Source organism: Pimephales promelas, chromosome 11, assembly GCF_988280905.1.
Source record: "Pimephales promelas chromosome 11, fPimPro1.hap1.1, whole genome shotgun sequence".
Classification (NCBI taxonomy): Eukaryota; Metazoa; Chordata; class Actinopteri; order Cypriniformes; family Leuciscidae; genus Pimephales; species Pimephales promelas.
Window position 1 is genome coordinate 6,472,188 of NC_142779.1, and position 25,107 is coordinate 6,497,294.

The 25,107-nt window shown below is 35.7% G+C and overlaps 2 protein-coding genes and 1 long non-coding RNA gene across 3 annotated transcripts; 2 read left to right on the forward strand and 1 right to left on the reverse strand.

Moving 5' to 3' along the window:
* Positions 1-8,318: 8,318 nt before the first annotated feature.
* tnfaip2b (tumor necrosis factor, alpha-induced protein 2b) lies at positions 8,319-14,230 on the forward strand. The gene is made up of 11 exons (XM_039672566.2): positions 8,319-8,493; positions 9,448-10,108; positions 10,603-10,714; positions 11,453-11,575; positions 11,674-11,768; positions 11,878-11,970; positions 12,049-12,175; positions 13,184-13,309; positions 13,403-13,558; positions 13,738-13,859; positions 13,937-14,230. The coding sequence occupies exons 1-11, from the start codon at positions 8,433-8,435 to the stop codon at positions 14,097-14,099; spliced, it is 1,839 nt and encodes a 612-aa protein (XP_039528500.2). The 5' UTR covers positions 8,319-8,432; the 3' UTR covers positions 14,100-14,230.
* An 889-nt stretch (positions 14,231-15,119) lies between these two features.
* LOC120479350 (tumor necrosis factor alpha-induced protein 2) lies at positions 15,120-24,438 on the reverse strand. Its single transcript, XM_039671715.2, has 11 exons — positions 24,169-24,438; positions 22,465-22,984; positions 22,284-22,377; positions 22,049-22,162; positions 21,866-21,966; positions 21,686-21,784; positions 21,364-21,493; positions 20,921-21,037; positions 20,667-20,819; positions 16,412-16,533; positions 15,120-16,249 (listed from the first exon to the last, which is right to left on the reverse strand). The coding sequence occupies exons 1-11, from the start codon at positions 24,275-24,277 to the stop codon at positions 16,081-16,083; spliced, it is 1,728 nt and encodes a 575-aa protein (XP_039527649.2). The 5' UTR covers positions 24,278-24,438; the 3' UTR covers positions 15,120-16,080.
* Positions 20,122-21,476, forward strand: LOC120479351 (uncharacterized). Its single transcript, XR_016145494.1, has 2 exons — positions 20,122-20,204; positions 20,395-21,476. It is a non-coding gene; the product is annotated as an uncharacterized LOC120479351 (long non-coding RNA).
* Positions 24,439-25,107: the final 669 nt, after the last annotated feature.

Below are 25,107 nucleotides of genomic sequence, written 5' to 3' on the forward strand. Positions count from 1 at the left end.
ATTTTCCTGGACATCTGACTCATGAGTTTTAGGCACTGCAAGGTTTTCCTGTAATCCACAGTTGTTTTCCTGCAATCTTCCTGATAGTCTAAGCAGAGGATCTGGCCTGGATAGATTTCAGGTGTTTTGAAACTGATTACTTCTAATATTTGAAGAGATTATTTGCTAATTGCTCGGACCTAATTGTTGTTCTTAAGGATTAAAAAAAAAAGGCATTTAAACAAAAAGATGTGATTTTTATTTCTGCAAAACCTGAAATATGTTGCTCCTGCTGTATTTCACTGCATTGTTCAGGTGATGCATCTACACTATCATGGAACAGAAGAATGCAGACAAAGGTCAAATTTGAATAGAGTTTATTAAAGAACACAGGAAGTTAGCGGGAGAGTCTCTGGATTGCAGAACGGGATTGTGATACTGGCATGTGAATGATAACTCTTATCTGTAATAGGTAGAGATGAGAAGTGGCTGGTGGACTGAAGACTGGCAGACAATGGCACACAGAATAGGCAACAAACTGGACCGTTAAATGCACTGGTAAGTACATGTTCAGTGTAGAATGCCAAGGCCAGAGTGTGAAGCAGGATTATATGGAGTGGAGTTGATGAAGGTGAATGATAGCAGGTGTGACTGATAGAGGATAGGGGAATATCACGCTTCCGGGTTTCATGGGCGGGATTTGTCAACTTTGTGCATGTCCATTTCCTACGCAGTTAAACAATGGCTGAAACGAAGGCTCTGTTCCACTTTGTAAATCTAATCAACAACGCGTCGCCAACCCTACTTAAGTTTTCATGGATTCCCGACTGAATTGAGTATAAGGATGAAGTGGATTAAAGTGCATAATCTTGCATTTTCAGTCGGACGTATTTGCATGCGTATGAATGGAAGTCAGTGGAATGAAAAGTTTAGTGCAAGGCCCCTGTAGGCAGGGGTTGAAATCTCCACCAATAATTCAATAACTAGAATGAATGTTTGGTAAAGCAGAGAGAAACCTAAGAAAAAATATCATTGTCAAAATTTGGTGCATAGATATTGACCAATACCACAGGGGTGTTAAACGGTAACTTAGATTTGAGGTATCCTGCACAAAGACAACCTTAGTGTAAGCTATCGAGATGATATGTCACTTTGTAAATCGGGACAGTGGCTTTAAACCAGTAATATAAAAACGTTGGTTATTGTATGAATTATGACGGTTCGAAAATGAAATGTCTGATGTGGTGGTTGGCACTAAATAATAAAAGGGCCTGAAAACACCGTTTATAAAAAAGAGGATATGTAAAAAGAAAGGAAGATAATAAGACGTCAGGGACTCTACAGCTCACATATTGACATATTGACGAGGGACGGATCAGTTTCTCCAGTCAGTAATATGGTAAACTCTTTTTATTTGAAAAGGGAAGTTCCTTCTACTCTATTTTCTTGTGGCTTTGACCTCTAAGGCTTCTGTATTCCAACTGAGATGATAAATGTAATGGACAGAAGATAATTTAGAGTTCAGGTCAGGCAGTTCAGAGTTCTATTTTCAACAAACACTTCAGTTAGTTTCTATTTTATCTTTCTTTTTCTTGTCTAATCTGTTGATAAGTTTCACAAACATTTAAAAACAACAACAAGAAAAATCTGTTTAGAAACTTCAATTGCCCTCGGCAAAGACTTGTATCATGGTTAATGAATCAAGAGACCTTTCAGTGAGTTTTATTTTAATTTCACAGAAATTTCTAAATGTTGATTTACAGTGATAAGATCTGGTGATGGTTACATGGACTAAATGATTTGATGGATTTTTAAGGTTTTTTAACTTCGTTTAAACGGTGGGCGAGAGAGAATTACACACTCTCTCACCACTGCATAATTCTCTATATGAACACTACAACAGAAAATCATGTGATTTAAAGGAATACTATAAGGACCATGCAGCTGGCAGGGAAAGACGCTGAATCTAGGTCACATGAGGAATCTAAATGTCAATGAAAACTAAACATGCTGTTGCATTATCACTGATGTTTTTATTATATGTGTTTGTCCTCAAGAAAAACCAAGATTAAATACAAACCCAATTCCATAAAAGTTGGGACACTGTACAAATTGTGAATAAAAACAGAATGCAATGATGTGGAAGTTTCAAATTTCAGTATTATATTTAGAATACAACATAGATGACATATCAAATGTTTAAACTGAGAAAATGCATAATTTTAAGGGAAAAATAAGTTGATTTTAAATTTCATGGCATCAACACATCTCAAAAAAGTTGGGACAAGGCCATTTTTACCACTGTGTGGCATCCCCTCTTATTTTAATAACAGTCTGCAAACGTCTGGGGACTGAGGAGACAAGTTGCTCATGTTTAGGAATAGGAATGTTGTCCCATTCTTGTCTAATAAAGGCTTCTAGCTGCTCAACTGTCTTAGGTCTTCTTTGTTGTTCTTCCTCTTTATGATGCGCCAAATGTTTTCTATGGGTGAAAGATCTGGACTGCAGGCTGGCCATTTCAGTACCCGGATCCTTCTTCTACGCAGCCATGATGTTGTAATTGATGCAGTATGTGGTTTGGCATTGTCTTGTTGGAAAATACAAGGTCTTCCCTGAAAGAGACGATGTCTGGATGGGAGCATATGTTGTTCTAGAACTTGGATATACCTTTCAGCATTGATGGTGCCTTTCCAGATGTGTCAGCTGCCCATGCCACACGCACTCATGCAACCCCATACCATCAGAGATGCAGGCTTCTGAACTGAGTGCTGATAACAACTTGGGTTGTCCTTGTCCTCTTTAGTCCGGATGACATGGCGTCCCAGTTTTCCAAAAAGAACTTCAAATTTTGATTCGTCTGACCACAGAACAGTTTTCCACTTTGCTAGAGTCCACTTTAAATGAGCCTTGGCCCAGAGAAAACGCCTGCGCTTCTGGTTCCCGTTTAGATATGGCTTCTTTTTTGACCTATAGAGCTTTAGCCGGCAACGGTGAATGGCACGGTGGATTGTGTTCACTGACAATGTTTTCTGGAAGTATTCTTGAGCCCATGTTGTGATTTCCATTACAGTAGCATTCCTGTGTGTGATGCAGTGCCGTCTAAGGGCCCGAAGATCACGGGCATTCAGTATGGTTTTCCGGCCTTTTCCGACCCTTGACCCTTGGGGGAATTGGTGATCCTCTGCCCATCTTGACTTCTGAGAGACACTGCCACTCTGAGAGGCTCTTTTTATACCCATTCATGTTGCCAATTGACCTAATAAGTTGCAAATTGGTCCTCCAGCTGTTCCTTATATGTACATTTAACTTTTCTGGCCTCTTATTGCTACCTGTCCCAACTTTTTTGGAATTTGTAGCTCTCATGAAATCCAAAAGAAGCCAATATTTGGCATGGCAATTCAAAATGTCTCACTTTCAACATTTGATATGTCATCTATGTTGTATTCTAAATATAATATTGAAATTTGAAACTTCCACATCATCGCATTCTGTTTTTATTCACAATTTGTACAGTGTCCCAACTTTTATGGAATTGGGTTTGTATTAAGGTCATCCTTATTATATATAATACTTACATATAAGGGCAGCAGGTGCTAGCGATTTGGATTCAGGGAGAAGGGAGTAGAAAGAAGATGGTGAAGAAGACCATGGTGAAACCATGAGAACTACTTTATTTTGTAGCCAACAAACATTTGAATATTATATTGAAGCTTGACACATAGTCAAAGACAGACACAGGCATTGAATGCTTATGCTTGACCAGCCTTGTGGAACTTGTATATTTATATTTTTTTCCAGGCAGTTGCATAACCATCTGTTTTTTTTCAAGAGACCATGTTGAATTTTTTTCCACCCCCTTGGAAAAAGAGAAAGGGTGTTTTGAAATATTCTACAAGCTGACATAAATCATACAGAAGAACATCCAAGATTCTCAGTGAAATTGAACGAAGAGCAGATCTGTCCCCAGGGGTGCAACTACCCAGTTTCAGCAACAATTTTAGCGCTTAGCGACTTTTTGCGCCACTGTCTGTCCCTGATCACCATCTGCTTTCATTATACAGAAAAAACAGCAATGAGAATCCTCAAATGTCTCCACAGAAGAAAGGATGTCATGGGATTGGAAGAACACAAGGGCGAGTAAATGTTAAATTATTGAATGACCATATGTTAACTTTTATAGTGAATTCTTATTTTAACAAGTAATTGTTTCTGGTCAGGTCTGTGTGTGTTCATAGTAACAGCTTAAATGACATTTCACAAGACATGCTTCACGTGTTCATATTAAAATGTTGCGCTTTACTAAATTTTTAGATATCATGTTCCTTATTTTACTTCCCCTTTTTCTACATCATTTGCAGATGTGCAATTCTGAATGAATGGTAACATGTAGGGAAACGCTTTTTTGACTTTCTCAGTTTGTGTAAATCTACTTAGGGTTCAGAGTATTTATTTTTTTCCCACATTAATTTCCCATATACTTTTGTGTTGTTTTATTAATACAGTGTATACTTTTTTCTTGATCTACCCTGAAAGAATGGAAGTGAAATGTGACAACATGGCCTATAGGCATTGTAACATGTGAGGGGCACATTGCAACATATGACAGCTTATGGTAATGTTATATGATCTAATAAAAAGGCAAGACACACTAAAATATTTTTTCAATAAAATACAATTATTAAGTTTTTCATATAAAATAATGGGATTTTTTTTAATAAATGAGTTTGACAATGAAAACACTGGAAAACACAGCAATACAACGTTGTTCAAAACATAATAATTATTAATAATTTCTGATCATTGACACTCAGTCTTTATACACCCTTTTCTCATGTTTTTTCAATAAAATTAATAAAAGTATAGAATATAATAACATAGTTTTAATAGGGGCACATTGTAACCGTTCTTCTGCTAGTTAGTGAATCATTAAAGAACCATATCAACAGTTAAATAACATATTTGAGATTAAAATAATATCAGATTTATCTTATTTAAGATAAACACCAAAAATAGAGATGAATGAGATGAAAATTAACATGATTGTTTTTACTTTTGCTATGGTTAAATAAATGTTAGTGATATCTTCCAAAGATGTCTGAATTTTGGTGCAATTTTTACACTATAGTATCAATATGGTAAATTAAAAAACTAGTAAATACACTAAGTTTCATCATGCTAGCATTTGTGGAGGTATTTAAAACAAGGGTGTTACAACTAGCCCCGGGTTAGGTTGTGCCCCGCCTTCCCCTATTATATATTTCTAAAATGTATATACACAATATACAAAACTCAACATAAAGGCATAAATTTACACATTTATCAAGTCTATTCACTTGTGTTTTTATTATGATTATATTTAGGATTCACACATCATCATGAGTGCTTTTTAATTAAATGTTGATCAAGATTGTCAATTGTTCAGTCATGGTTGGGTTTGACCACATTCCTGCACACAGAAAACTAAAATGAACACGTCCGGGCAAACTTGCTCTTTCGGGAAACAAACATTTAAAAGCTGTATTTTGCACAGATAATGGTGCAGTTTCATGTCCACAAATAAAGGTTGGATAATACTAGGTTTATTGAGACACAGACAAACAAAAGTAATAATAAACAATATATAACCGGTACTACTGTTACACTATGGGGAATGCACTGAGCAGCCATATTGGATTCTGAAGTCGTGGGTGGGGTGTTGCACAACTCTGGCTTGAGGGGGTATTCCAGTTAAAAGTTCCTACTGGGAACTAGGACTTTCCCTCTGGAAACATTTCTGTTGTGGTCTGTACTAGGCTATTTGCAGTGTATTTTTGTCTTCGGTTGTGTTGTGAACTTTTGCAGTGCCTTTCTGTATTTGGTTAACTGTAAAACTGTTTTCTTAATTTGACTGTGTTTTTTTTTTTCTATTTGCATGAGCTCTCTTGGCCACCGTAGCTTTCACTAGTTACAGAAAAGATATGATTCATGAAATACATAAGTCATTTCTAAAACACACTAAAAGGTTTTGCCACACACATATACGTCCAGAGCTGTAAGGTTTTGTTTGTGTGTGCCCAAACTGTGCAGACGAAGAAGAAGAGGAGTGTTGGTGGTGTGCTTGACTGTCATGGAAATTCTAAATACGAATACAACCGATTTAATCTGACTTCTTCACCACGGACTCTTTAAACAACTTGCAGTTGATAAAAATAAAAACTACGGTATCTCGAGTTAATTCCCCGAATTCTATACACTCCACATTAAGTTTTATTAACGGTCGGGAGATCACTGGCCACAACAACCAAGTGAGTCCCCAGAATAATACGATACATGTACATTTATATCATAAAATCAATGTCACTCAAGTCTTTTTCACTGTGATTTGTTCTGGTGATTGGTTAGCGTATCATGTGACTGTTAAGTGCACCATTTCAATGTGTTAAACACTTTTTGGTTAAGGGCTTTGACCTGAGCATCCTCAGTATGCATTTCTCTGTCCATTTAATGTTGAAAATACCAATTTTTACGTCATATATTTCTATCACAATATGAAACAGCTTTGAGGTGTCATCTTCAACCCCAGACTTGAAGTGGTGTTGTTTCACCTCATTTGTGTTACACTTATTGAAGTAGACTTTTCTCTCCTTAGCTCTTTTGGTCACACTCTGTGATTTAGAGTTTAAAGGCAGAAGTGAGTGTTAACCTCAATGATTATTCATTGAATGGTTCAATTCATCTGTTTTTTTTTTCTCTTGGTTTAATTTTAACAAGATTAAAGGCTGAACAATAAAGTACTACTACTATAATAACATTGCTAGTTAATCATTTAGTTCTTTATTTATGGGGTTAGTAGGGAGGTGGGTGCCATTTATTTATGTTATGGAGTTATTTTGCAATTTAAGTAGTTTGGTTAACAAGTTGGCAGACTGATTGTTGTTTTGGCAAGAATCTTACCCTCTTTTTTTGTTGTTGCTTAATTTGTAAATGAAAGCTACTTTCTTTCATGAAATATTATGTGGTTATTTTTCGGCTGTTGTGAAAGTATTCTGTGTCTGGAGACGAGGTGGCTTCATGCTGTTGCACGTTTCATTTCACCACCATCTGTTTTTGCTGTGACTTTTCTCCCCTATAGAGCAATCAGGAAATCATAACACATATATTGTCTGATGCAAGTGCGAATGAAAATTTTGGTGTTTAGAAACACTGATCTCTAGTACTTTAGCACAAAAAGAGATTGTCCTTAATAAATTTAATTTAATTAAAAAACATCAATAAAGAACATCATTTGGACTTTGAAATATTATGAGAAATCTCTTTACTCAATATCAGCCCAATGTCCTCCCTATCACAATTCTGGGTGATATATTGTTATTTGTTTTTTTTTTAGCTGTCCGAGCCAGGTAAAAGTCATGCTATAAGAGATAACACAGGCCAAGAATTTAATTAATACTTTTTTCCAGTCCAAAATTACTCATTGTTTTGGCTTCGGCAAGCGAACGGTGTCAGAAGTGGAGTGTACTTTCCCTTCATTGGGATTTTCCTAAAGCACTGCTCCAGACTTCCAGTACCATCCAGATATTCCCGATTAACAGAAGGAAAGGGCAGGATTTCAGATAAAGACATGGGAAATGTGTGGATGCAGTAATGAGGCTCGCTGATCCTAAAGGTCTTTTTCTTTTCAATCATTCATCCCAGGAAACCATCAGTGAAAAAACATAGGCTACTTAAACTTTGACAGTCTAATTGGTGAAATATGAAATGTGGTTAAAATCTCTCATGATGATGTTTTGTCAATGTTGATGATGACCATGCTGTAGCTTGCCTTGAACTCTTTATCATATTATTATGGTGATTATCAGTGGCTACATTTTAGTTCGAGTAGCCTATATAACTTCATTTAAATTAAATAAACAGTTATAAGTTGTATAATAATCAGGTCTATATTCCGTTGCCAACCTGAAACAATAATGTTACAGTATTTTGACGGTGATTGTCTTGCTAAATAAATAAATGCTGGATTTTAGACGTAAATGTAACAGGATATTTTTACAGCATGATACTTTATTTATTGTTATAGACTAATTATAAACTAGGCCTATTTGAAATCACGATTTAATCTAAATCAAGAAAAACGGACATTCAGGAATTGAGGTGGTGAACTTTTTTTCACCGAGCTCACTAATGTCTTTGTTTATTTCTATCTTGCTTTTAATTTAATTTTTATTACTGTAGCCTATAAATAAACTTGTTTAGCCCGCTTCAGATGAGCTCCATGCGGAAAAAACTGTGTGATGATGCTCCGCCCAACCGGCGCAATGGGCGGATGGAGACTATAAAACTGAGAATGAGCAAGTTTATCTTAACTATATCCACAAACGTTCTAGATGGACAAAAAAATATAGAATTGAAATTCAGTTTTTCTTTTTGCGCACCTGATATTACGATATTTGGTTTTTTTTTCTTCAACAGAAGAGATGGCATTAAAGCTCGGAAAGCTAAACATTTTTAAACGGAATAACAAAAAGAACGAAACAGGTAAGACAAGAGTTGCTCATTAGGTCTTATGTAGATAAATCATATTTTAGCATTTTGTAATTGGACATACAGAATTCCATCTTATTTTGCAGAGTTATTTTCAGAGTCATCTTGTTTATAAAGATCTGCACTGTTATTTTACGTTTTACAGAAGAAGAAAAAAATAACACGAAATATTTTGTTATGGATTTAGCAGGAAATAATTTAAAACCACTAAAAGGAAAAAACTTAAGTGTAATTAGGCTATATTTTAAATGTATGTTATTGGTTATATATATATATATATATATATATATATATATGAAGAGTTCAGATGCAAAAGCCTCTAAGTGCCATTTTCTTCTAGAATGATCATTTTTATCAAGCTTGTATATTTAAGTTCAGTGATTTCACTTAAATGGCAATGATCATTACCTATTAATTGTTATTTAAGAAATTACTGAACATAAATATACAAGTTTGATAAAAATCATCATTGAAGAAGAAAATTTCAAATGGCATTTAGAGGCTTTTGCATCTGAACTCTTCATATATATATATATATATATATATATATATATATATATATAGGTTAGGGTGTGGTTTATTCTAGTTGCATGAAAAGCACAATTTATTACTATGCCTACATGTGTAACAAGGACACTGTAAAATAAAGTGACTAATTAAGAAAATCACTCTTGTGACATCAGTTATTGTGATGAAATTATTGTGTGAAGTTCCAAGGATGGAAACAATGATTATATTTAACAATTAAGTTTTGTACAGTATTAAAGTGCATCACAAATAAGATCATATCTAGGCAAAACTAGGCTATGGTGTTCTGCTTAGAAATAAATTTACAGAAATCTTGCATTTTTTTCTATACCATGGATTTTAATGGTTTTTAAAAGGATAAAACGCAACATTCCATGAAAGAAAAGTCCTTTTTAAGCATGCTTTTTCTGTTATCTACAGAGGTCCCCACTTTTAGGCAGAATCTTCAAGAATGTCGCTTTGTGGACGCAGGGAAACAACTGATCATCCGAGAAGACCGTCTGTTTGCGTTGAAGCAGGAAGGGATCGGATCCAAGAGGAAGCTGGTGGAGGAAGAGGAAGATTCAGAGGCTAGTCTAGCAAAAGACTACGAGGACCTGCTTAAGTTGGTGATGCGGACACTGGAGCACTCCCTCGACATCCAGAGTGCCGAGGAGCAGGAGGTACTGAAAGATGCAGTCCAGGCTATTCTGCAGGAGGAGGAGCAAGACACACACTGGGAAGGGTTTCAAGAAAAGGGACGCCCACCCTGGAGGCCGAGGCGGTGTAAACAGAACTACGAGGCTCTGCTTGAGCGACTTGTTCACAGGCGGATGGAAGAAGCAGAGGTAGACTCCAGCGTTGAGATACAATCCTCCATGCAACAATCGATCATTAGCAAAGCAAAACGTCTGAAAGAAGACTTGCTGGAAGTTGCGACGTGGGTGCACAGCTGCTACCCAGAACAAGAGAATGTGTGCCAGTTTTATGCCACACTGTATCATAACACCTTCAGTGCCAAGTTGAGAGAAGTCGCAGAGTACACTCTGTGTGATGAGGATTGCGTTCTGTTGTTGCAGTGGGTGAACCAGCATTACCCCAAGTAAGACAAATGACACTAGACTGTTTTTTTTTTCATAATATCTATCTATCTATCTATCTATCTATCTATCTATCTATCTATCTATCTATCTATCTATCTATCTATCTATCTATCTATCTATCTATCTATCTATCTATCTATCTATCTATCGTCATTTGATATTAAAGAGATTTAAAGGGATCGTTCAGCCAAAATGTAATGTTCTGTCATAATTTACTCATTGCCATTCAAATCTGAGAAGATATTTAGAAAAATGCCTTTTTTTTTCTAAATAATGAAAGCCAATGGAGTCAGGGATTTTTTTTTATTTTTTTTTTAAATTCTCATTAACTTTCATTGTATGGCCAAAAACAGTTGAAAGAAAGTCATACAGGTTTGGAACGACAGGTAAGTCAGGTGAGTAAATGATGACAGTAAATGATGTCTATCCTTTTTTGTTTTGTTTTGTTTTTCTGCATAAGGCAAACTTATATTTGGTCTTTCTTTTTTCGCAGTATTTTAAATGTCAGCAAGATAAAAGAAGTGATCGATCACACAAAGCTTGACCCTCTGCTTCCAGAAGACATGATTAGACCACTGGAACAGCAGTTTTTGACCAGCGAGAAGGTTTGATGCTTTTTGATTCTCTAATTAAAAATGCACACATTTGCATACAATTCCTTTGGATAAAGCCAGGTTCAAAATTGTTCTTGTTCCACAGTCCAATATTTTTAAAGACAGGATTTTTTTTTAAATCTCTTTTTATCCGTCCATAAATTAGAAAAATATCCATGTTTTCAGGATTTGTTAAAAATATATAAATCAGGCAGATGTCATATGAACAAACCCCTCATTACATGATATAATAAAAACTGTTCGGTGGATAAGTGCTACCAAAGTGGAGATCAGTACATGAGAAAAATTATAGCCTTTAAAGATTTGTAATTTAACTCTAAATATAGAACTGCAATAAAATAGACATTTAAATGTATTTTTGGAGGTTTTCTTTCTACTAGTCTTAAAGGGATACTCCACCCAAAAATGAAAATTCGGTCATTTACTCACCCTCAATATTTTGCAAACCTGTATGAGTTTCTTTCTTCTGCTGAACACAAAGGAAGATATTTTGAAGGAACGATTGGACTTCCATAGTATTTTTTCTTCTACTATGGAAGTCAATGGTGCCAAACAACTGTTTGGTTCCAATCGTTCTTCAAAATATCTTCCTTTGTGTTCATCGGAAGAAAGAAACTCATACAGGTTTGCAACAACTTGAGGGTAAGTAAATTTTGGATAGAGTATCCCTTTAAATGTGCTTCCAACACAACGATTAAGTTTTAATTTGATCACATTATTGTTCACTAGAGGGAAGTGAGCACACACCTCCGCAACATTCTGGACAGAGAAGAAACAGCCTGGAAGGAGGGAGCACTTCCACCACTGAGGGACCAGGTGTACTGCTGTCCTCAGGCCATTGATGTGATCCAGGTAATGAAAAGAGGAAAAGTAATTAGCAATTCTTTCCCTTCATCGAATAATGGATTTTTGGAGGAACATATTTTTTTCTTTTCCCCTTCCCTTTACAGTGCTTTCATGGACATGTTGAGAATACTCAAAAGATGCTAGGCGATGAGACCAAAGCGATGAAAATCACATGCCAGATGAGCACTTTTCTGAAAGAGTGAGTATTTCTGAAACTACATTCTTTTCGAAAACTTCTGCTCTTGTATTTAAGTGTGTACTATATATTTTATACAGATGATTCATTAACTCAATTTCCATCCCTACAGTTATGAAAGATTTCATGCAAAGGTCATCAAAAGCAGGCAGACCAACTCTGAGGCCGTTTTGATGGTCAATCTCTCATTTCTCATTCAGTGCAGGTGGGTGTCGCTTATATTCAGCTGAAATATCATATTTAACTTTTTTGAATTTGTATTGAGTTTATTTTTTTCTCGCAGGGACTATATTACAAAGAATGCACATCTGTTCCTGGAAGATGTCAAAACAAATTGTCTGTCTTTATTGACTACCATGACAGAAAGCAGCACAAATTACTTTACTTCTAATATGCAAAAGGAACTTAAGGTAAAAGCTACATTTTGTTTCTTTCACTTTTATGTAGCCTATTAAAAAAATTGCCCTATTTTTGCTAATGCTCTGTCAAACTTTTCAACATTAATGCAGTATATCCTACAACAGCAACTTAGCAGGACATCATTTGCTTATGATCTATTGTAACCAGAGTTTATATCCTCACAGCAGTGTTACAGTGTAAAAGAAACTAAATTAACTTATACATGGTTTAAGTTTTTAAGTAATGTAAATAATAATGTTATGTGAATAATAGAATGTTAATGCATTGAAATGTATAAAATTCATTTTAAAAGGCAAGTTTGGGTAAACAGCATCTGGGTCATTTCTGGGTATTTTTGCTAGAAATGTAAAAAAAAAAAAAGTTTTATTTTTATAATATAGAAAAATATATTCACAACTGGGTTCATTAAGATTTGTAAAATGTTTTTGAAAGTCTCTGTAATTTCTGTAATTTATTCCTGAATATCCAGCATCATTGCTCTAATCTTCAGTCACATGATCTTTCAGAAATCACTCTAATATGGTGATTTGCTGCTCAAGAATTGTATTATATCAATGTTGAAAACAGTTTTGCTGCTTACAATTTTATTTTTTTATTTCACGATTCTTTGATTTAACAGAACAGGATTTGTTTGTAATATACATATTTTAAAACAGTATAAATGTAAATACATTTACTCCCATGTTTGATCAATTTAACACATCATTGTAATTAGAAATTATGGCCCTAAACATTTTACCCAAAATAGTAACTGCTGAACCACTTGAGGTGGTTTATCTTGGCAGGGAATACATCCATGTGAGCAGTTGGCTGCCGGCAGGGTCCTCATTCTTCAGTTATACAACAAGCCACACTTTTACCTTTTATTAACTGCTTCTGTCTAGTTCATATGAGAGGACTACATAAATAATTACTCAAGCAAGCCTACATCATGACCAGATTCTGTATGTTTCTATATACATTAAAATAAATATGTGTCAATATATCTGTTCCTGCAGGATTTGTACAGGAAGGTGGGTTCCCACCACTGGCTCAAGGATAGTCATGGTGTATGTGAAGAGATACTTGCAAAGCTGGAAAAACATATTCAGAAATTCAACAACTTGGACAAAATGTGTTGCCAGGTATGGACATATAGATCAACCAATATATCGACTACTTTATTTGCTGTATATTTAATTGGTAATGATTGATTGATTGATTGATTTGATGATTAGGAGCTATTGGATAGGATGCATCAGGAGTTTCTTGCGGAATATGTACGGAAAATGATGAAACAAAAGATCACACTTTCAAATAAAGATCAGCAACAGAGGGCAGCATCAGAACTGTGCTTAAACAGTGAACGCATACATGCATGCCTGACTGCAGCTGTAAGTACACATGCAAAAAAACATCATAAATAAAGCTTAAATTTGTATTTTCTTTCTTTTTGTTAAAATACAAGTTTAAATTGCAGAAACCACAGAACTTATTTCCTTATAAACAAATATAATGATCCCTTTTGTAACATGGCATTGTCTAATTTTCCTCATTCATTCATTATTTCCAGGGATCAAAGATGGATTGGTTGAAAGACATTCTTCCCAGATTGGCAGAACTTCTGAAATTACAGGATCCAGACAGTATAAAGTTAGAGCTTGTAAACCTGATGAGTGATTACCCTGATCTCAGGTATAGTGGATTCTGCTGTGGAGTTATTTTGCCATGAACTAGCGTTGCACTTTCCTCATGTCTCTTTGTTTTTACAGTCACCGTCATATTTCTGCTTGGCTGAGACTCAAGGGAAATCTTTCTACATTAGACTTCAGGAACATCCGGGAGAGCGTCACTTGCAGCCAAGATCAAATCAAAGAAAAGAGCGATTCGCTCCAGTATAGCAGGAGCTTCTTTTCCATAGTGAGGATTAAATGAATTTCGTTTCATGACATTTGAACATTGCTTATGTAGATTTGCTTGCTTTTGTGGAATTGCTTGCGCTCAGGTATCGTGCAATAATTTTGTATATAATGAAATCCTTTGTGAAATAAAATGGCAAATTTTTATGTTTTGTGTTATTCCTTTAACAATAATAATACATTTTATTTATAGGCCACTTTAACGTGATTAGATCACAATCACAACACACCGGCCCAAACTAACCAATCTGAGCCCACTGCCTGTTTCTGAGGGAGTGGTTTCATAGAACAAGGAAGTCAAGCGGCTGACAATAAAGGTGAAATTTATGGAAAAAAAAGACTTAAAAAAAAGAAAAAGCACAAATACATGTTATATTGCACACCATAAACACAATCATGCAAAGAAAAAAAGCAGTAAACCACCCCTTTAACAATACCCTCTTCTCCAGTTTCTCATTGTAATGGTTATATAAAAAAATACATTTTATTTATAGGCTACTTTGGATAGAAAAACTATGGATTGATCAATAGTCACAGAGAAGCTATCAGATTTTAGATGAGTGGATGTTGTACCTACCAGGATATACCTGAATTGCAGTAATTGAGAGAATTTCTGCTAATTGTCTTAGTATCAGAATCAAATAATTCCAGTACACACATCCTTATTGTTCCTTTACCGCTATGTATGATAATTACTGGTTATGAGAATGCCCATTACAGGATGCCCATAAAAGGATATGGTGTGAAAGTGTCAAGTAGTACTATTCCAAGTTACCGGTGCAGTTAGGAAACACATCTGCTGTCACAATGGATGTGTAGTTCCTGATAGACTGAAGATTTCCCGACAAACCTAATCCCGAACACAGGATGTGGTTTTAGTGTATTTATTTTTACCTCCTGCTTCCTATCCTTGGAAACGAACTGTCAATCAGCCATACACACGCAATGCAAATGCATAACCATGAAGATATGAGACAACATCAATACTCTGTGAAAATTATTTTATCGGAAAAAAACATTAAAGAATCAAAAAAGGGCCATTTATGTCTTTATTGAAGTACCAAAGGCATTTATTGAATTATGATTTGTACCACATTTATAAGTCACATAAAATCATCTCCCAAATGAATAAAAAAAATGCATTCTATTTTCAAATGAAAATACATTTATATTAGAATAAATACCAAAATTCAACCAATATAAATATTAAATAATTTTACAATAACATTTTTAAAAAATACATAGTTTTTAATTAACAAAGAATTTTCATTAAAAAAAACACTAAGTATAAAAAAAAGTAACATTTTTATGTCACCTGCAGTTGTGCGCATATTGTGATGGCAGAAAAACAGCGGTAACAAGTGGAAGGAAACGGACAAAATCCACAGAATAAGAGAAAAAAATGTCTTGTGCTTTTGGATTTTGAATTAACTGGAATGCAAAAAAAAAATAAAAATCATTGTCAAAAGATGCTCATTGTAGCTAAACAGGGTCATTTATGGTTACAAGCCACAAACTGAACTGATGAAACCTGCGATGAGTAGTCTACTATTAAACCAATGTGATGTAAACAATAGCTTTACATCGTATGCAGTTTACATTTAAACCTATAATAATTTTATCTCCAAATTCTGACTTTGTAACTCACAATTGTGAGGAAAAAAGACTTTAGGATGAATGAAATGAAAAAAAGAATTTACATCTCACAATTCAGATTTTTCTTCTCAGAATTAAAAAGACATAAACTCAAAATTTCCACTTTTATTCCAGACTGCAGCTGCAGAACTGTCCTTTTCTGCCAACAAAACACGCCATCGCTGTTTGCAAACATGTAAACGGTCTTTAAATACATTATTTCCTATTTCAAGTAAAATCAAATTGGTCATTTGACACAAATATGTATAAAAAAAAATTAGAAACATTAAAAAAAAGAAACAGTCATGCCATGTAAACACTTGTAAACAAAGGTTTTGGTCTGGCTCGTGGTGTTATTCATATCAAAGACAACAGCAAAAGCCCTTCAGGGAATGACGGGTGACACATCTGGACTTTTGCTTTGGATCCCGGATCCCATCCAGTACGTCCCTCACCACATCCAGTACTTCTCTCACCTGTCGCTCTGATAACACCCCCTTCCAGCGCAGCAGACCAGGTACATACTGCTCACTGCAAAACATTCAGAAGACTTCACTGCACTTTGTGATGAAAACAAAAGTACTCACTCACACAAATAATATCAATAAAACCTACATTTTCAGACCTGTAATTACATGTTTGAATATTGCAAATGTTATACAAAGACAGTTGAATGTTATTGGCTGAATTTACCTGTCCTTTGGGAAACTTTGGGAAACATCACAACAGATAACCTTCAGTGCATCTACATCATTGCAAAGCACAACTTCACTCAGTCTCTGAAGGAGCTGGTTCCTCTGGTCATCACTGCCGCTCTGCAGGAAACAGATACATTGTCTATGAAAATACTGCATTGTGTTGATCCTGTGGCTAATGTGCACATGAGTCATACTCTTGTCTTGGGGATTATCTGATTGTTACTGTCAAAGTTCTTTTTAATTCAGTATCTTGTTAAAGACATTAAAATACACAATTTCAACGCATTCTCATCCCAAGGCGTCATATACGACACTTTTGCAAACGCGTAAACATCCAACGCACATGGCACCCTTTAGCGTCAAATGAGATGCTTCCGTAATGGGTTTAGGTGTGGGGTATGGGTTAGGGTTTGAGTTGACCACTTGAAGGCGCCTTCTGCCCCATATATTTCTGCGTCTCATTTGACGCCAAAGGGTGCCATGTGCGTTGGATGTTTACGCTTTTGCAAAAGTGTCGTATATGACGCCACAATTTCGGATAGAACAGCTCAAAGTGGAGCATGGGTTGTCATCTCTTAATCAGTCCTTACAGTTTTTTTGTGATTGTTGCGGGCAAAAATTATTATGATTATGCGGCCCGTTTTCTTTAAAAAAAATGTGATGGAATATGTGGGATATTTATGCAATTTTATGCAATGAAATTGCAGGACCTTGCAAAAATTGTGGTTTGGTGAGGAAGAGAAAAAAAAGTGATTCCCCCAACACCCTGTTCACACTAGGCTGCCACCTTAATGTAAAGAGTCATTTCTTATTACAAGTAATATTACTAATATTATGTAATAAGTCGCGCCCCCCCCCCCCCCCACACACACACACACACACCCACACCCACACACCATCATTAACATTAGTTACTGCATTTCCCACAATCCTTGTCAGCATTCATCACTGGTTCCAGCACTCAGCGGTTCCCCATCATGATTACTTGTCTCTTTGTATTTTACCCTGTATGTTTTACGCTATGTTTACACGGAAACGATTCTGAAGAGAAAACGAAAAAGTTGCGTTGCGTCATCACTTTTTATTCAGCGTTTTGTGTGGGAAATCCGCGTGCAAATGGTGACGCAATATAGTGTGAAATTCAATGTAGTATGCACTTCAGGCGGCTAGGAATGAATAGGCTTGTTTGAGATGAGCAAATTCTGCGCAGAATCGATCACCGGTGATCAGCGCGAGATGCATGCCGGTTAGAAATGTGTCCGAGAACGGTCCGCCTGGCTCTGATGTCATGCCGACGTATGTCAAAAAACTCTCGCGAGCGCAAGGCGGAAGGGTCGGATTCTGCAGTCGCGCGCAGTTGCTCTCCACCGACTGCGCTGATCAAAAGCATGATGGGAAACGACTTGCTGACGACACAGCTTAATGCTCATTGGTTTAAACAACAGTGATGAAGGTAAATTCCATATTCATTAAGCTAAATTCTCCAAATCAAGGCCATGTTTTATTTATTTATTTTTTTCAAATTGAAACTGATCTATATTGTGAATCTCTTAAACGGGTTAAAAATAAGAAAGCTATAGTCAGTAACTCAAATATACTAGGCCTACTCTAAAATGTTCAAGTGAAAAATAGCTCTCATTTTATAGATGATGAAGTTTTTAAGTCTGTCTATTTAAGCTAAGCTTATTTTGATTTATTTATTTAGGTTATTTTATTATTAATTTTATTCTGATGTTTATTTATTTGTGGCTGTATAATAGGCCTATTTGTTTCACGAATTGTGGTGCTTGTAGGTAGGCTGTTTGTAACTTGCATTCTAATAAAAAGGTAAAATAAATAAAAATAAAAATAAAAGAACAACAGATGAATTGTTCTCTTTTAAAATGTTTGATTTTAAAACTGATATCATGTTTTATGTGTATACATATGGGTGAATAAACTCTCTGACAGTGCCATATGGGTTATATTTCATTTTTGTTAAAACAATAGGCTAGGCTACCTATATAAAAACACGTCTGTATTAAAGAAAAAAAAAGATTGATAAACCATAGGCTATTTGGAATGTAATTAAATAACAAGTAGTTTGGGTTTTATTTACATTTTATTTATTTTTATATAAAAGCAACAGAACTTAAATCACATCCAGTTTATTAGCAACACGTGCACGAGCGTGAATCCCGTTAATCCCGCGATATCGGCCTTTGATCTCACAGGTGTCTGATTCACTGCGAGAACCCTAGATCTGTCCGGCTTGATTGCGCTTTTTTCACTCCTCCCCTCACTGCAGCCGCCTACTCTCGACTACATTGCAGGCGAGGCGAGGCGCATCTCAAACAAGCCTAATACTACAACAACACCAAGTCCACGCGCTTGCGTACAACCTTCACTTTCAAGTAGAAAGTGTTTTTACCATTTACACGGGAGTGGAGCGTTTTTAAGATTTTCACTCTGGAGGGTGGTTTCACTTTTTTTGCGTTTTTAAGCCCCAAAAACGCCGTCGCCGTGTAAAAGCACATCCGATAAAATATTTTTACGTTTTCACCCGCGAGAGTTCGTGTGTAAACAGGAGGCTTGTTTGAGATGAGCAAATTCTGCGCAGAATCGATCACCGGTGATCAGCGCGAGATGCATGCCGGTTAGAAATGTGTCCGAGAACGGTCCGCCTGGCTCTGATGTCATGCCGACGTATGTCAAAAAACTCTCGCGAGCGCAAGGCGGAAGGGTCGGATTCTGCAGTCGCGCGCAGTTGCTCTCCACCGACTGCGCTGATCAAAAGCATGATGGGAAACGACTTGCTGACGACACAGCTTAATGCTCATTGGTTTAAACAACAGTGATGAAGGTAAATTCCATATTCATTAAGCTAAATTCTCCAAATCAAGGCCATGTTTTATTTATTTATTTTTTTCAAATTGAAACTGATCTATATTGTGAATCTCTTAAACGGGTTAAAAATAAGAAAGCTATAGTCAGTAACTCAAATATACTAGGCCTACTCTAAAATGTTCAAGTGAAAAATAGCTCTCATTTTATAGATGATGAAGTTTTTAAGTCTGTCTATTTAAGCTAAGCTTATTTTGATTTATTTATTTAGGTTATTTTATTATTAATTTTATTCTGATGTTTATTTATTTGTGGCTGTATAATAGGCCTATTTGTTTCACGAATTGTGGTGCTTGTAGGTAGGCTGTTTGTAACTTGCATTCTAATAAAAAGGTAAAATAAATAAAAATAAAAATAAAAGAACAACAGATGAATTGTTCTCTTTTAAAATGTTTGATTTTAAAACTGATATCATGTTTTATGTGTATACATATGGGTGAATAAACTCTCTGACAGTGCCATATGGGTTATATTTCATTTTTGTTAAAACAATAGGCTAGGCTACCTATATAAAAACACGTCTGTATTAAAGAAAAAAAAAGATTGATAAACCATAGGCTATTTGGAATGTAATTAAATAACAAGTAGTTTGGGTTTTATTTACATTTTATTTATTTTTATATAAAAGCAACAGAACTTAAATCACATCCAGTTTATTAGCAACACGTGCACGAGCGTGAATCCCGTTAATCCCGCGATATCGGCCTTTGATCTCACAGGTGTCTGATTCACTGCGAGAACCATAGATCTGTCCGGCTTGATTGCGCTTTTTTCACTCCTCCCCTCACTGCAGCCGCCTACTCTCGACTACATTGCAGGCGAGGCGAGGCGAGGCGCATCTCAAACAAGCCTAGGGCCTTAGTGTTTGTCACTGAGTCGTTGTTATTCATCACACCACATCTGAGGTCTGTTTCTGCTTTGTGCTAGTTTGTTTATTATGTTTTTGGATCGTGTATTTGGATTATGACCCCTGTCTGAACTGGTTGATGAGTTTTGGATTTCCCTTAATAAATACAACTGCCTTTGTGAATGTGGCTTGTGACAACTACATCACAGTGCTGGGAATATTTAAGTTCTCATCTTGTTTTATTTCAGCCGCTCGAGTTGATGCTGCTTCCTCGAGCCACTCCACTGCGGACAGCAAGCCAAATACGCTTAACCTTATCAGCTTAAAGATGATGGCAACGGAACTTGCGAACTACTGGATCATTTAGTTTGAATTGCATCATTTGCTTCAGTAAGTTAAGTTGTTTTTACTCATACCAAATTGTAACTTGAACATGCAATAACTGGGCCTTTGTATTCATCCTGATGAGATGGAAACAGGAAAATACCCCTAAAAACTTTTTAAAGTGTTTTTTTTTTACCAGTTCAGTGAACGTGTTGTGAAAATTGAGAGCATCCTCTCTCATCCTTTCTCCAACATTTCCCCATCTCTTTTCAAGCCGCTTGATCTTGCTCTTCATCAGGCAATCCAGATACACGCGTGAAACACAGTCGTAGGCGACATCCACAAAGATCTATCAGAAAGAAAGAGGGGCAGAAGTGTGAGAGTTATGTAAACTTAAAGTTCTATTGTTAAAGAATTAATTTTGAGTGGGTTTATGAGTACAGAACCAACCTCTTGAATCTCCTTTCCCACGTCATTCTGAGGCAGAGACGCACACTGCTTTAGGATTGCCTTTGTCATGGTATGAATTTGTTCATATCCCTTTTTGAAATAACCTCTCAAACTGTCCTGGAAATGTATATTTACAGAATAAATAATATAGTAATTGCCTATTTTTTTCTCTAGGTTAATGTCAATTAATAAATATCTACACTATTGGTTACTGTAAAATTGTGGTTGAAATGCTTGAAAAGCATTGTTCATTGTTAGTTCATGATGTCTAATCCATACTAAGTACACCAATTTAACCTTGAACAATGAAATGTAAGCATTCAAGCAAACAAAAAAATATTTCATTATTTCTGGGACATTCCACTTTAGGAATTCTGTTCATTTGGGAAATCCCCCAACTTTCCTTCCATGCATAAACTATTGATGATGAAATAATGAAATACCTCTGCTAAGTGTTTCATCATCTTTTGTACAATAGACAAAACGTGATCCTCCATCTCCTTTAATATGCAGCAGATGAGATTTAAGAGATCGTTGTTTATATCTGGTGTGTTGAGTTTGGGAGCAAAAAATCTAAACAGCAAAATAAATATAAGAATAAAAGTGGTTTTACAAAAGAACTACAGTTCTGTGGTTGTCTGAACATAATGCAGGTATACAGAATGATTCAGTCAGAATATGCATATAAAGCCAGTTATTAATTTGGACAGGTTTTGAGTGATATATAAAATTATTATTGTATTAATCATTAAAAATAAAACTCACCTGAGTTGCCTACAGGTGCTGATGACTCGAAACAGGTACACAAAGTTTGTTTTCAAGGGTTTCCAATTTGTTAGGTGTTTTTTCTCTGCATCCACATACCTAGAGAACATATGAACAAGTAAAAGTTCATATTAATATTATATAAGATAATAAAAAGACAAACACGTTTTATACACTTACTTCCGAACAAAACGATGAAGCTCTTCGAGACAGAGATTTTGTGCCGTACACACAAAGGTCTTACTAAATCCTTCAGAGTTTACAAGAACAGCATTCAGACACTGAAAAGACATAACAACATAAATTATGTGTGAAATGCATATTTCGAAACATTTTTGAAGGATTGTGCATTGTTTTCTCAACCTGAGTGACATCTATGTGCACTCTGATGAATCTTTCTTCATCCATCGATTCCTCATACTGTCCATGTTTCTCATCAAAGTGCAGGATGTTCTGTAGAGTCTCAGAGATGTCATTCTGTGGCATTTAAAATGGGACAGAGTCATGATTCATGTCCTTCCTAAATATTTCGCTTCCTCCTTGTTAGCCTAATACATTGATAATGCTTTTAACAATTAAAGGTGGAGCATATTATTACCTTTAGTATTGGCAGTAGTTTCCTTATTGCTTTCTCAAACCATCCCGTCAACAGCAGAGGGTCATGCACTCTGACGACATGCTGTGAATCTGGACTGTAAAAAATTAGATCATATATTCATCAACAGCTCACGCTTCATTTGTTTATTACAAGCAGATTTACGGAAAAGTAAACATCATACCTGAAGAAAACATCTTTCCCCCACCGTAAAAGGCAGAAGGTCTCTTTCACAGACAGATCTCTGTTTAGGAGCAGGTCCAACTTGAGAAAGAGGTGACGGCTGTAACTGTCAATCAGACGATCTAGCAGCCCAGTATCTTCCAGTACAGGTGTTAATCGAAACACCTCATGGCATATCACGGTGTGTGTGCTCTTTAGAAAGTCATGTAACTGCTCTGACTGAGATCCTTGTGGTCCCTCTACTGGCAGCATGGGAATGTGGTTTTCCACAAACTGATCTATTTCTTGAAGACACTCAAAGCTGCCTTCTTCATTGTCTATGGTAACACTGTTCAGTTTGCCCCATCTTTTCAACACCTCAGCTGCCTTGTCAAGGTCCTCAGGGTTTGATTGTTCACTCAGAATCTTTCTGAGAATTTCAAGCACTTGCTTGCCACTCACTTCAACATCTGGACCTATTAGATCCATATACATTCGTCCAGACTGATCTGAACTTTCCATGTATTCAAACGTCTGTTCCCCTGTTAAAAGCAGTGACAAATAAGAGTGCGCATGATAAGAAAATTTTATAAAGCTAAAGCTTTTATAATGTTGTTCCAAGATCTTAGAAATATAATTTGTGCATTGATTTTGGTTTCATATTTTGAAAACATTTAAATGCTATTTTCAAGAAAAGTGAAAGTCGTCAAATAAAAAGTCTTCCTTATACCTGTGAAGCAACACAGATTGAACATTATTACAAAGATCATGAATTATTCAGTTATAATTATCATTTAGTTTTTGGGGAGTCACTTATAGTAGTGTTGTTTTTGGTTTTAGTCTAGTCTTTGTTTCAAGCTGTCATTTTAGTTTTTATTAGTTTTAGTCACGTTCATGCTCTTTTTAGTCTAGTCTAGTTTTAGTCGACGAAAACTGATGACATTTTAGTCTAGTTTTAGTCGACGAAAGACGTTTTAGTGAATGGAAATTGTATTTTAGTCTTGTTTTAGTAATGCAATTCTATTTCACACTGTCAATATTGTATACGTACCTAGTAGTATAGAAGAAACCAACATAGCCAAACCCATTTCAAGCAATCTTAACTTCTTACTCACCACATAACATTTTACAACTTAAACTAACCGTGTCTTATCATAAAAGGTTATATATTTTAAGAGATATTTTGGGTCTGATATTTTTAAGAGACTTGTTGACACTGTCTGACACATGGTGCAGATGTATGAGATGTTGATGTCATTTCCTGTTTGTTATCCTGCAGATTGGTTGCACCACATTAATATATTTGAATAAAGTCCTTTTTATGAAAGAGGCCTGTTATGAGAGGCTTTTTATCAAAGGTCAATCACTCTGATATTTTAATGTTATAACCTCTAAAATTATTATTTTTTAATTAAAAAAAAAATAATAATTACATTACATATTTAAGCCATATAAGGGAATCACATTTTAATGCATTTTTTTAAAATAAATTAAATATGTAAACAAATGAGAATAATCTAATCCAAAAGCAAGTGGAAATGTATTCCCTTTGAAATATCGTGTAACCCTAAGCTTAAACGTGATTCATCAAACCAGGCAAATATACAAAGCATGAAACAATATCCTCGCATAGTATCCCCATGGAAACATGTTGGCTTTTCTGACAAGATGCAAAGATTAAGTTTCAAATCAATGGCTATTATAAATGAAGAAGAGAGTGTCTTACCATCTGTCTGCGTTCTGTTTTTCATTAAAGGTTTCTCTTCATTCCCATCCTGTTTTTTCCCCTTCAACTTATTGTAAAGTAGCCCTATTTTTGATTGCTTCAATGACATACTTGACTGAGGCAAATAAAGAGCTTGCTAGTTCTGCAGTACTGTGCATCAATGGTGAGATTTCAGTGCTTAAAACAGGTGCACTTATGGGAGTTTCCCCTAGAATTAGAAAAATCCAGCCAATGGATTTGCAGCTTAGCCATTGGTTGTTTGGTACTTTCCTCACATCTCACAGATTCCATGTCCTTGGACTACCAGGCTTTTCTGACGCTATGTATGAAGAAATGAAAGTGAAACCCATTCTCACACTGTCCTCACATTACAGATTCCTCAGCCTTGGCCCAACTGGAGGCTCTGACACCAAGAGTGAATAAAAGTGCTCTTTGGTTGTGCCATCCTAAAGTAAAACCAGGACAGCACTTTTTATTACACTGTGCCATGTTTACACTTACAATTTTAAAGATCATGTATAGTGGCAAGAAGATAAATCTTATGACAGGGAAAGTGAAAGTGAAAATGAAATTAAAAACACGCAGTCCTTAGAAGTGCCATGGGAGTATTGAGCCAACACGTGGTAGATTGTGTGGAAGTGAGGTAGTATGAACACATATTACACCCCTGTTACTATGATATTATTATGGTGACAAACCAACAGACATTGGAGACTTAAATATGATTAGTGCTTTAAAGCCTGCCCCACTGTATTATATTTGACCTCTAAATATCAAAATGATAAAAACTTTTACTGTTATACATAATCTTCTACGTGCCATCTGTCATCTGATTGGCTGTTTATCATTTTTTAAAGGGGTTTTATTATTCATCCATTCATTTAAATTCCTCCCCCTTCAGGTTGTTGTACATGTCTTTTGACTGTGAAATCTTTACTG

Coding starts and splice junctions, on each gene's coding strand:
- tnfaip2b (XM_039672566.2), top strand. CDS start 8,433: ATGGCATTAAAGCTCGGAAAGCTAAACATTTTTAAACGGAATAACAAA. Junction 11,576..11,673: donor AGGCCATTGATGTGATCCAG/GTAATGAAAAGA, acceptor TTCCCTTTACAG/TGCTTTCATGGACATGTTGA. Junction 13,310..13,402: donor TGGACAAAATGTGTTGCCAG/GTATGGACATAT, acceptor TTTGATGATTAG/GAGCTATTGGATAGGATGCA.
- LOC120479350 (XM_039671715.2), bottom strand. CDS start 24,277: ATGTCATTGAAGCAATCAAAAATAGGGCTACTTTACAATAAGTTGAAG. Junction 21,967..22,048: donor TGCACATAGATGTCACTCAG/GTTGAGAAAACA, acceptor ATGTCTTTTCAG/TGTCTGAATGCTGTTCTTGT. Junction 16,534..20,666: donor ACAACACGTTCACTGAACTG/GTAAAAAAAAAA, acceptor TGTTTCCTGCAG/AGCGGCAGTGATGACCAGAG.